Below are 13,556 nucleotides of genomic sequence, written 5' to 3' on the forward strand. Positions count from 1 at the left end.
GCACACTGTCGTACATAATTCCCGACTTCCCGTAAACGGCGTGTATGCGCCGTCATCTCCTCGTCTCTCGCCTCTCGCCGCTCGCCTCTCACGGGAAAAGCTGATTTCTCACAATACGGAGATTAAACCTTTACCTACCTCGGAAATTAGCTTCCACGCGTGCGGGACCAATAAGCGGATACTCTCGTTTTCGTAAATGACAAGATTGTTGCGCTCCTTAATAATTAAATTATACAATATTTCTAATTAAAAATTGTCGATCGGTTTTTTTTCAACGTCAAGAACGTTTCGCACACGTCAATGTAAAATTGATAAACGTCACGAATTACATAAAATATAATATTTATTTATTATAATTTATTAAGATTTACGCACGAGGATACACTTATAATAATTTGTCGGACAATTCTTGACATAAATCAGAACTACGAGAACTGTTTCTATTACCTGCGGAGAATCACAGCCTTGTCATAATAATGCCAGTGGCTATATTTCGCAATAGACAAAGGAACCTCCTTATTCGCGTCCGTCGCGCGTAACGCGATCGTTGAATTCTCACGTGTCAGTGAACCGAAAGCTCTGCAACGCGAACTCGGCCATAGCCACGTGCAATAGTTCTGTTCTAGTTACCAGTTCTGTTTGTCGCCTCTCCTTTCTTTCCCCATGCAGAGACCGATACTCATTTCTGCGTGGACAAAACGTTTAATCAAGAACATTTCATTAAATATTACCCAAGAAATTATTTTATTAAAATTACTATTTGTTAATTTTTAATATCCACCTGTAGTTGCATATAGTCCAAAGGTTTAATTAATTTTATTTTCAATATTTTGACTACGTGAATAATTGTGCCAAAAATTATATCTATGTAGATTGCCTTTTAATTAAAATTATATTAAAATTTGCCAGAAATTTTAATTCATTGCTATGAAACGGGTTTTATCAACGAAGTGGAAATGGTTCATAGAAGTTTCCTTCCTCGGCATTATCCTCGCCGTCTCCGTGCGACTTTGTAAAAACAGCCACACCGAATCGTCCTGTACGACTTTACAATACATTCCAAAACTCGTCGGTATTCACCTATGAGAGCTGAGTTATACGACTCGACTGACTCACAATTGCCACGCCTTCGTCGAGCCGAGCGGAAAACGTTGCATTTCGAGACAGCGTGTCGTGCTCCATACCGCAGCGCGCAGTCTCGATTAGGCTAAATTAAACTAAAAAGTGGAACGACTCGCTCGAGTAAAACTTTGATCGGTACTTTCGTGATTGTTACATATACATATGTCTATTGCATAAAGTATTTGCAATGCATTTTTTTTCACGTTAAATTTGATTGTTTTAAATCCGTGCTTGGCGTCCAACGAAACCGAGAGATACTAGTATAGAGAGTATCTCTCGGCTTTGCATGTTCTAATTGAAAGAGTGAAGAAGAGACAAGCTATTTATTCGGAGAGAAAGTGGACTGTACTTTATGCCAGGGAGAGCATATCGTGCGTATCTTCGTGAAAAATTCCGTCGACCGAAAGGCGTATAGCTTATGATTACGTTACGCATTTTCGTACGCAAAGATTGTTTATCTACCAATAGTTTATCTACCGCATAATACTTCTGGGGTTGAGAAATTTGTAAAACATTTATAAAGTAAAGCATTAATTAAAGCTTATATGTTCTTATAATTTGTGCGCAGGTATTATTACTTTGCATTGATTAATATGGAAATTCAAATAACATATTGTAGCGCATTTCTATTTTATTTGTTGATAAATTTAAGAATGCAGTTTTACGCAACCAATACGCTGTTACTTAACAATTAATAGAAAGTAAACAAATGTGTCACTTTGAATTTTGAATTTATTCTTTAGAAAGTACATTGCTTAAAAAATTACATATCTATTTGAATCACATCAGAGATAATATTATGCGGGTCTCTGCTTTACACACTGATTCATTAATTGCAGCGAGAATCTTTTACGCCATTACGTATCTTTAATCTAAAATATACGCGCAATTAAATCACTCGCTTCACAAACTCGATCCTTATTAAACGACATGATATTGAGCGACAACTCATTGAGCGCAAAACTGTTTAACTGCAGTCCAGATTGAATCGACAGTTATCAAATGTTTTTCCAGACGTGAAGAGACTAGTAGCAAATTAACCGACAATTCAATGGCATTAGCCGACTAACGGATTAATCATTCTATTTTTGTTGTATTTCTTTCCTGATATTCTTGATATTCTTAAAACACGCGGCACACTTTCCCAAACGATTGCGGTCGTCTCACAGATGTCCCGTAAGGATGCGTCCGCGGTATCCTTACAGATGATGTATATATGCAGGCTGTTATGCTTTCTAACGGCAATTCGCCAAATTGTGCCGATTGTACTGCATTAGTCCGCGATTCGTCATGAACGCGATACACCCAACCGGGACCCGCGTTTTCGGTTCCCCGCGGTGATTCCCGACCCGCGACGAAAGCCGTTATCTTATTTCCACGGTTCAGATTGTCGATCGCATTAAGCGAAAATAGAGTAACGAGACTAACGGATTAATCATTCCATTTCTAACTGCTGAGCGCGTGATTACGCGGTTCATGCTTGGCGACGTTTAACCGAGTACCTAATCGTGCACTAGGGAAATTGACAATTGTCAACTGCATGTCCATCTTTTTTTTTCTAAAAGCAATAAAGTCCTCCGTAATTTACAGACGCAAGGATCTACGAATCAGAAGATTTGTTTGAATAATAAAAAAAATTGTTTTTAAAATTTATGAAATGTAACAACCATTCAAGGATTTTTTAGACAATTGATCTTGAATCTACGAAATCATAGACTCATGTTATCAAACCTTCACAATCTTTGATTCTACGTCTCTGCCAATTTTAGATTTTGTTTCTCGTGGATCAACAGATTTTCAATGCAAATCGCAAATTTATAAGTTCTCGGATCTACGTGATTATCCGCAATTCCTATACGCGATAAACGCATCATTATTTGTTCCGTGCAGGAAGATTAATTTCCGGTAATTCCGTCATCGAAGCGACTCCGATGAACCTCCATTTATGTTTACACTTAGTCAACAACAAGTTTTACGCATTTTGTATGCGAGACACGCGAGTGCGTGAGTTCCTCGGACGTGTCGCGTGCTCGTATATCGCGGAAAAACTTGGGCGTAATGTGACTAACAATTGATATTCCACAAGATCTTCAAACTATAATACATCTTTTTAAATATCTATTATTTCAATTAAATTCTGTTTTAACCAAAATTTTGTCCAAAAGTCACGTCAAAATATTCAACAAAAATCGAGTTGCTAAATAAAGACAACTATTATTAAAATCTTTATCAAGGAAAGAACGTGAAAATATTTTAATTACCTACAGTTTATTTTTTTCTATTTTTGTCTCTGCAAGTACACTAAACAGTATTTTCTTTTTTTTTAATTTATGATTTTGTAACTAAATTTCTAAATTTATGATCAAAGATAGATTAGGTTTTAAGATCGATGGATTTTTATTAATATTACGGTCCCAATCCTTGTGATCCGTAGATCTTACTTAATTATACATTCCCTCACATTTCTTGGTTTTCGTAAACTCGTGATAACAAGTCCTCATTTGTCAATGTTCTCCGATTTCGAGTTTTCTACAGAGTAAATATCTCAGAATCTGCGACCATAGACCGAGTGCACTATACTTACAGCGAGTAGGATCGATATGGCAGCCGATAAATAATGCATGACTCCCATTCGCACGCAGCGTTGTAAGGTTGTACTTGCGAGATGACGACTGACTATCCTTTTCGGAGGAAAAGAGATCACGCTCGCGCGGCATGGTGAAAATCGTTTTGCACCTTCTTTCACCAGAATAAAAATGAATATCCGTGTATAATCTCGGTAGTATACAAGATCCAAGAGTGTTGGCGGCATCCGACATTTATGAAAACGGATACTCTTAAATTAAGATCTAAATTCTGAATGAGTAGAAATTGTACGAAAAAATCTGCCAAATTGTACTCAAGAATTTATCAATCTCATATCAAGAATCTATTTTACTGGAATTTTTATGGAATCAGTATTAAAAATATATTATGATCATTCTGGTATCAAAAGATTGTATAAAATATATTACATAAGACTTTTTTTGATGTCAAGGATTTAAGAAATGCATGATTTACATTTACAAGAACATAGATGCTCACAATCAAGAATCAATGACAACGCATGGACCAAGGTTCCATATGTAAATTTTACACGTGAATGAATACGAGCGAGTCCTTTCTCACGCGTATAAGCGCGAAGCGTTCATGACAAAATCATAGTTCATCCTTGGAGATAATGGCACGCAGAGAGAGGCGTTATGTAACACGTCGTGTGTGCTCGCAGTGATAAATCGCGCTTTTCTCGTGGCCAATCTCGCTCGCGAGTGCTGAGCCCGTTTCGGAGAATGACTTGAATGAGTGGTTTTATCAAGCAAAGATCAACAAAGATTAAGAGAATTCAAACGGTTCCATATATATTTAATTTATTCATAAAAGACTTAAAACATATTTTATTTAACTACATTTAAATAAAATGGGGTTAATATATTGAACAAGTCCCAAAAAAATATGCACGCAAATGGTAGAAATAATGTTTTATTCTATTTAATTTTATTTTATTTTTAGTGTTACAAAAAACGTTAATTAAAACAAAAGCTAATGTTATAAAAACGTTAAAAAACTTGTTCACCGATTATACGGTCTGCGGTATAAACGACAAAAGATATTAAACACTCTCGCTGATAATGCATGTATCAGCACCTATCTAGTGACATATTGCGGCCGTAACCGATAATGAAAATTAGAGTGAACTCGTAATAAGGCAGTCTCTCTTTTCCTTTTTTTTCTTCCTCTCCTCTCTTTCTCTCTCTCTCTCTCTCTCTCTCTCTCTCTCTCTCTTCTCCCTCTCTAATTCGCTTCACCTGTTCAAAAGATTATAGAGATAACTCAGATTACGAACGAACCGTTATACAAAGAATTCGCCCTCATGCAATATCATGCAATATCATGAGAAAAAGAACTGATATATTGAAAAGAAACGAAAAATCAGATTATATAGAGAACAATTTTTTAAACTTTTATATAAAGCCTACTGTCTAGCTTCTCTGCTTTTATTAGTAAATTAACAACATTTATAATTTCAATTTAAAGAAATGTTTGATTATATATATATATATATTATTTATAAATGTAAATTTGATAAACACGGCCGGCATAACAATAGTTGGCCTCAAATTCTTGTTAAGAATTTTTTTATTAAAAAGAATTAAAATCAAATGTACATTTGTAATATTTCAAGAATTAAGAATCTGTATTCGCGATGACCACAATAACCAGGATCGATGAACCGTATGACTAATGATCTATAAAATCCACGAGATCTGCAAAAACTATAACGTTAAACGAACATTGCTCTGATTTAAAGACCTTTCACGTCAGACTTCCTAACGGACTTTTCTGTGTTGCAGTCCTGGCCACTCTATTGACTATCACTCAGGAAACTCCCCAGAATTCCAGACATCAAAATTATGAGGAGCATCCTCGCGAGGCCTACTTCAACGGCTCGGCATTCCTGAAATTGAACTCCTTTGTATCGGTGCACCGTCACAGCGGCCTCAGTTTCCGCACGTGCGAACCCGGTCGACTATTCCTACAGAAGTACGATGACAATTCGATTAGTCTCGAGGTGACACCCGAGGGACTGCTCTTCGTGGCTGTGGTCGATCAGCAGAGGTATGGAGCCAGACTAAACGCCAGGTTGCTCAACAACGCCTGGCACAACGTCAATCTGCTCTTTAGGCTTGGCAATCTCACCCTAAATGCCGCGGGGCACACACAGGTAAGTTCTGATTAAAGATACAAGTTCATACACAACAGAGATATAATTAAATACAAGATATACAAAATTAAATCTTTAATATTTTATATAATATCTCCAAAATACAATAATACTGTATTTCCAAAGGTTTTATAAACCGTGCTTGTTAAAAAAATTCATCACTTTAGATATTTACCAAAATAAGCATTAACTTAATAGATTTTGAATATTTATTTATACAAAGATCGAAATGTGCTAAGTCAATCTTAATTTTTAAGAAAGGCATAGATGTATAGAAACGTTTTTTTTAGATGGTTGCGAATGCGACTTACAATTCCGCCATCCTAACGCTTCCCGATTATGACGTGAACAGTTCGCTCATAGTCGGCGAAGGGTTCAAAGGTTGCGTTTTGCAAGGGCCCGGGATTCTCTTCAACAACAGCGTCAATAACGGGGCCGTTTTCGGACCATGCCCGTTGGATACCAAAGGATGTAAGAATCCATAACTCTTTTACTGGAATAATTTTTTCTTTAAATTTATCATAGAGTATTCTTGCACCGATAAGCGTTGAGTAATCACACATGAGTATGCTAGATCGATAGCGTAGTTGCTATACAAATAAATAGAACACTCTTAGGCTAGAGTTATTAGGTAAGTCTGGTAAATCATCGAGTGGATTACCTTGCAATGATAGATCGATACCATGCTCGTCGCAAATAAAACACTCTTATAGATGACCTCTTATAGGCTATCTATTTATGATCCAATGATAACAGTAGGCTGTATCATGAGATAAATGAACAAATTAGAGAAGAACAAGAATTTTTAGGATAGTTTTTCTTAAATTTGTTTAATTTTTTTATCTTATCGTGTTATCAAAGATTTCTCCTTTTTCCATTTGAGATCATCCATATATTTTATTAATATAGTTATTAAATGTAACATGTATTCGCAGTTTCGTCTCAGAATTAGAAACGGAAAGACTTTTGCTCCAAATTTTTCTATCGTTTTTTATCCCTTCTTCTGGGAACAGATTTATCATGATATTTTTTGCAAATCTTTTGCATTATTTTTATGTAGAACTAGATTACGACAAGAAGGAAGAAAGGGGAGAAGAGGGGCAAGAGAGAAAAAAAAAGTATTTTAAAAGTCGCACGTGTTTTTTCTGAGAAAAATGCACACATTGCATGTGAGTTTTGTGAAAAACTAAAAATTTTCAGGTGGAACGAAGGGCCACGGGGGTAGCACAGGGGCACCTGCTGCTACGGCCCCCACTATGGATTTCTGCCACAACGAGCCATGCATGATGCACGGTAAATGCGTGTCGCGGCAGAATCGCTACGAGTGCCGCTGTTACGCCCGATACTCCGGCAACAACTGCGAGATTGACAATGGTAGACTTCGTCGATATCTTGAATATGCAGGGTTTACGGCGCGTATATGTGGGGCGAGCGGATTCATACCCGACGCGCGCGTTAAACGGCAATATTACGTCACGTATAATTGCACCGTGATGAGAAGATATTGTCTTATCGTAGATTTGCTCCCCCAGTTTCACAAAAACATTTTATAAAAATATTGCAAAATTAAAAATTAAGATTTAAATTAAACATTTTATATACACAGATTGAAATATAAATTGAGAATTAAAATATGAATGAAAAGTTGACCGCCGGAAGATTATTTTCCTTTTAAGTACAATTTAATAAGTCATATTTCTCGAGCACTGCTCTGTATATAGGTAATCGTCGCAGAACAAAATATATCTATGAGAAATTTTTCATATATTTTTATTTAGATTTGAATATTTAATACTAACGTATTTTCCCTTATAAGAGGTTAATAAAATTTATTAATATATCATTACATCGTCGTGAGATAAATGGGTGTGAAATCTGCGTTGTCTTTCCCCACTAGTTCTCGCACATCGTAAATGTGGATCTGTTCTGCTTTGATTTGAGACAATCTGTAGAAACTTTTAGAAACGCTTTTTCCCTCGCATTCAGACATTTGCTTCAAAAAATCACGCTCGCTCAATTACTTTAAATAACTATTGCCGTGCTATCTTTTTCCTTCTTTGAACGACACCGTTTCTCGAGAAAATTGCTTCAAAGTTAAGCAAGATAAGTTGCTTTGCGAAAAATTACTTATAGTTAAATGTGCAAATATATAAGTATAAAAGACAAACGCCAGAGTTATATTCTCTCTCCACTCAAACTAAATGTAGAACACTTAACATTTATTTTTAACAGTTTTGTTTTTTCGTCTATCTATATTTTGTAATTTTACCAACAATTAATTATTTATTATTACAGATATATAATTATAGGTATAATAAATATAATTTAAAAAAGGGTTCTCTCACTTGTGCATGCAATTAATCAATCAATGTTACGCAATTAATATCACCTCATCTTTCATATTCGTCGACTTCATCTCTCTAAGGAAATATCTTTAACAAAAAATCGAATTTTTTTCTCAGGCTCACCCTGTCAGAACGGACCTTGTCGTAACGGCGGTATCTGTAGCGAAGATGCGCGCGGTGACTTCAGTTGCAGTTGCAAGCCCGGATTTACTGGCGGCTTTTGCGAATCTCAACTGGGCGTACGATTATGTGAACAGAATCCGTGTAGAAACGACGGCATTTGTATAGCGCTAACAGACAGCGAGTACAAATGCCAGTGTCAGGCTGGTTGGACCGGAAAGAATTGCGAAAATAATATTAACGAATGCGCTTCGAATCCGTGCAAGAACGATGGCATCTGCATCGACGGGATCAATAATTATACCTGCAGATGTAACAGCACCGGGTGAGTCTCTTCAAGAAGCTGAAATTAAACTTTAAATTGCAGTCTACGTGATTCGCATCTTCAGCATTGTTCATCAATTTTTTTGTCTTCGCGGATTATTAATTGGAGATTTTTAAATCTTTTACAAAGATGATTTATTATTCTGCAAATTCTCGCATGACTATACATATTCTAGATCATAGATTTAATACATGTTCTAAAATTATTACATTTCTATTAATCTTAAATTTTGTAAAATATCAATCTCATGGATTATGAATTTTAAGGGTTTTAAATTCCATCTATTTCAAATTTCAAGAGATCTCAAATCCCACGAGAGTGTAATAATACTGCATAGTAGTGCATAGATTCTTAGATTTTTTTTTTCGTACATCTCAAACGCTTTTCCATTTCTTTTCCTCAGCTATGAGGGCATCAACTGCGACGTGGACATCGACGAGTGTCAGCCGAACCCGTGTCAGAACAACGGCGTATGCTATGATTATTACGGTTCCTACCTCTGCCATTGTTCGGCGGGCTTTGAGGGTCAGAACTGCGAGTTTAACTTGAACGAGTGCTTGTCCGAACCCTGTGCCAACGGCGGCGAATGTGTTGACGAGGTCGGCACTTACCACTGCGAATGCCTCCCAGGATTCATGGGTCGCCATTGCGAGCTGAGGGGCCTCTGCGAAAACGCGGCCTGTCCACCTAACAGCATCTGCGTGGAGGATGCTCATGGACCTCAATGTGTCTGCAATCCCGGTTTCATGGGTAATCCTCCTAATTGCACTGTCAACTATTGCGCCAGCAACCCCTGCGCCAACGGTGGCACTTGTACCAGCGGCAGAGATGGTTTCAGCTGCACCTGCCCGTCTAAATGGAGAGGTAAAATTAATTACGATTAAAATTAACAGCATTTCACTTGCTCCGTTGCTGTGAAATTATCCTAAAACATTGACACTTTACGTATGTAGATGAGAAGTCGCCCATTTGATATGTATCACAAGCTTATAAATGCTCTCTTTCTTTATATAAATATAATTTTTATATTCATATTTCTCTATAATTATTTTAATTATAATTGTCTTTTTTTACACATTTCTTTATTTCTTCAGCGAAACAAGAAAATAGTCATAATTTAACCGTAAATGAGAACTATTTTTAATTATTTCTATATTAATTATATTAATGGTTTTTTAAAACGCCTAGAATTTTCTGTCTAAAAGAGAGCGATGCTTTTGCAGGAAAGAACTGCCAGATCGACGTAGACGAGTGCCTATCGCAGCCATGCCAAAATGGTGGTACCTGCATCGACCGTGTCAATGGATACACCTGTAACTGCACCAGAGATTTCGTGGGTGATAATTGCGAACGGGAATACGATGCATGCGTCGCAAATCCTTGTCAGAATAATGGTACCTGTACGCTGATGCCAAGATCAAAGAGAGAATTTGTTTGTGAATGTCCGCACGGTTTCGAGGGCAAGGTATTGTAATACATTGTAATAAATATATAAATATTATATTTAAAAAATCTAATTTGAATTTTTATATGTTATATATACATATATATCTAATCCATTTTAACTATTTACTTATAATTTTTATTTATATAAGATGTATAGATTTTACGTTATACAAGAGAGATTTCGATGCCGAAATGCAAATGTAATTAAATTGAACACGATATGATTCAAGGTGTGCAACGTGAATATTGACGATTGCATTGGCGTGGTGTGTCCGGATGATAAGGTTTGCGTTGACGGGATCGCTGGTTACGAATGCAAATGCCCCGAGGGCTACAGAGATCCGAATTGCACGTTGATTGTAGATCACTGTGCGACAAAACCGTGCGACCATAACAGCACGTGCATCGACCTCGGCGAGCACGGCTTCGAGTGCCAGTGTGCAGAAGGCTTTCAAGGTATCGTCGAATTTAAGGCAATAGAATAACTCGTCAAATTAATCAAGAATTTCAAAAACTTTCAAGAATTATTTTGAAACATATAATTTCTAGTAATTATTTTACTCATTTAATTTATTATTCTTTATAATTTAATTTTTAATTCATATTATTTTTATATCATTTTAAAACACATAAAATTGCAATTTAAATTATTCTGGCATACTTTATCGTTTTAATTATTTTTGCCTAATTACATTTTTTAAATTTAATTATGATGGTTATGATTTACTGTTATATTAATTTAGTTTTATAGTTTTATATTTGCGCATTAGAGATCGAATTACTTTAGTATGCACTTGTACTTATTAGAAAAAGAGATTTTTGTAACTTATTTGTATTGTCAGAAAAATGGAATATAAAATTTCAAAGACTTTTTTACAAAAATTGAGAGAGAATTACATTCATTAAATATTACCTGCAGGTCAGTATTGTGAGCTTGATGTGAACGAGTGTGAGTTGCACGGTAATTCCCTGTGCAACAATGGGATTTGTATCAATACCGATGGTGGCTACAATTGCTTCTGCCGGCCGGGCTTCTCCGGTGATCATTGTGACATCAACATCGATGAGTGTTTGTGCGGCCCATGCAAGAATAATGCTACGTGTCTCGATGGCATCAACATGTTTCAATGTATATGTCAACCCGGTTACACCGGCAAGACCTGCGAGATAGACGTGAACGAGTGCGACAGCGACCCGTGCCACAATGGGGCGCAGTGCGTAAACAGTATAGCATCGTACATGTGTGTGTGCCCGGCGGGTTTCCTCGGTGCTAATTGCGAGATCAACGTCGACGAATGCGAATCGTCACCCTGCATGAATCAAGGAAAGTGCATCGATGGTGTAAACGACTACACATGCGACTGCAGTGATACCGGTTTCGAGGTAGAATCTTAATTAATATACATATAATCTAATTTAAAGTAAGAAGTAGTTTTATTAAATCTAATTTTTTAATTATAATCTAAAATTATTTTAACTCTGATTTTTAAGGGTCCTCATTGCGAAAATAATATCGACGAATGTTTGTCGGGACCGTGTGTAAATGGCGGGCTATGTCTGGACGACATCAAGAGTTACAAATGTCAATGCTATGCCGGTTACACTGGTAAGAACTGCGAAGTGGACGTGAATGAATGTGAGAGTTCGCCCTGTCAGTACAATGGCACTTGCCTTGAGCGATCAAACAAAGACCTTTACAAGAGCGAAGCCCTGAACTTACCTGCGATCTTCACTCAGGAGTTCAGTTACGCCAATGCCAGCGGGTAAGTCTTTAAAAATAAATCTTTTAATTATTCTTATTATAGTTTTCCTTGCTTTCCTAAAAATTTAGACACCGTTTTCTTTATTTCTCTATTAATTTCGCCATTAATTTTGTGAGTAGACCTTATTTTACTTTAATTTTATTCAGAAATTCTACGTAAAATGTATATTTAACGTTAGTGATTAAGAAAATGACTTGAAATCTGTGACTCTTACAAAATACCTCACACGTTTCATCCGATGTAAAGGAATAAGTTCTTGAAATCTATGATAGGTATGAGTGCCTCTGCGTGCAAGGTGTCACCGGTAAGAATTGTGAGGTAAACATCAACGAGTGTGAGAGCAATCCCTGCGGTCCAGGTACATGTATGGATCGTATCGGCGGTTACACCTGCGAGTGTGACGAGGGCTACGAAGGAGATCACTGCCAACACGAGATTGACGAGTGCAAGAGATACAATCCCTGCGAGCATGGAGTGTGCACCGACGCTAAAGCCGACTATTTTTGTACCTGCGAGCCGGAGTACGGTGGCAAAAATTGCTCGGTGAAGCTGATGGGATGTCAGGGCAATGCCTGCCAGAACGGTGGCACTTGCTGGCCCTACCTAGTCGATGAGACCATCCACAAGTTCAACTGCACCTGCCCCAACGGCTACCATGGCGAAGTTTGCGATTATGTGAGTATTTATATTTCTTACGAAGTAAATATTTTTTTAATAACTTTAAATAATATAATTTTAAGTTTTCACAAGCACACTATTTCCTTGGAATTATTGCCCCGCAAACATCTTTATAACTCGCAAATTTTTAAATATTTAATACAATTTCTATTTAATTCACACAATTTTTCTATTTTTATTATACCTGAAGAAACTTCTAATAATTAAACAATCATTGATTTTTCAACACAAAAATATATGTATATCATTTACGCTTAATTACGCTTTATCGCACTCGCGTTAACTCTTTCTGAAGCGCTTCTGGCGGAAGGAGGTGCGTAAACGTGTTCCGCTTGTATAAACAATTTGATAAACATCTTAAAGAATACTGTTATTTCGAATTCACAGGTGACGACGATGTCTCTAAGCGGCAGCTCGTACGTCTTAGTAAACACGACGCGCGATGAGGGCTACGATATCCAATTTCGCTTCAGGACTACCCTGCCGAATGGTCTCCTAGCGATCGGTAGGGGTGTGACCATTTATATTCTCCAGTTGGTAAACGGCAAACTCAATATACACTCTAGTATATTGAATAAGTGGGATGGAGTCTTCGTCGGTAGTGGACTCAATGACTCCAACTGGCAGAAGGCCTTCGTGGCGATCAACGCGACTCATCTCGTTCTTTCGGCCAACGAGGAACAGACTATTTACCCCATCAGTCCGAACGAAGGCTCCAATTCATCGAATCACACATCCTTCCCTACGACTTTTGTAGGTGGGAGTCACATCAGCTCCTTCAGCTTTCTGAGAAGACTGTCCCGCTTACCCTCGTTCACTTTCTTCGTCGGCTGTATGGAAGACGTCGTCATCAACGGCGAATGGGTACGTCGATCTGTTTGTTAATTTATTTTTCAAGTCTCAACTCTATTACTCTCAAATTCTCACTTTTTATTGTCAATCTACACCATTTTTCCACCTGACAAAATCTCAAACTCATATAAACTGCGACGCCT

The 13,556-nt window shown here is 37.1% G+C and overlaps 1 protein-coding gene across 2 annotated transcripts in view; it reads left to right on the forward strand.

Moving 5' to 3' along the window:
* Window positions 1–13,556, forward strand: part of Crb (cell polarity complex component crumbs) — a 35,976-nt gene that overhangs the window by 14,150 nt on the left and 8,270 nt on the right. The window contains exons 3-13 of one of the 2 annotated variants that reach the window (XM_077414130.1): window positions 5,514–5,884; window positions 6,175–6,355; window positions 7,085–7,258; window positions 8,347–8,674; window positions 9,078–9,538; window positions 9,898–10,139; window positions 10,351–10,576; window positions 11,040–11,503; window positions 11,612–11,883; window positions 12,156–12,558; window positions 12,949–13,425. In XM_077414130.1, coding sequence (XP_077270256.1) covers window positions 5,514–5,884; window positions 6,175–6,355; window positions 7,085–7,258; window positions 8,347–8,674; window positions 9,078–9,538; window positions 9,898–10,139; window positions 10,351–10,576; window positions 11,040–11,503; window positions 11,612–11,883; window positions 12,156–12,558; window positions 12,949–13,425 — 3,599 coding nt within the window. The remainder of the gene's footprint in view (window positions 1–5,513; window positions 5,885–6,174; window positions 6,356–7,084; window positions 7,259–8,346; window positions 8,675–9,077; window positions 9,539–9,897; window positions 10,140–10,350; window positions 10,577–11,039; window positions 11,504–11,611; window positions 11,884–12,155; window positions 12,559–12,948; window positions 13,426–13,556) is intronic. The other variant, XM_077414131.1, reaches the window with a different exon arrangement.

This window comes from Temnothorax americanus, unplaced genomic scaffold (assembly GCF_048541705.1).
Source record: "Temnothorax americanus isolate GAGA-0224 unplaced genomic scaffold, ASM4854170v1 Scaffold36, whole genome shotgun sequence".
Lineage (NCBI taxonomy): Eukaryota > Metazoa > Arthropoda > Insecta > Hymenoptera > Formicidae > Temnothorax > Temnothorax americanus.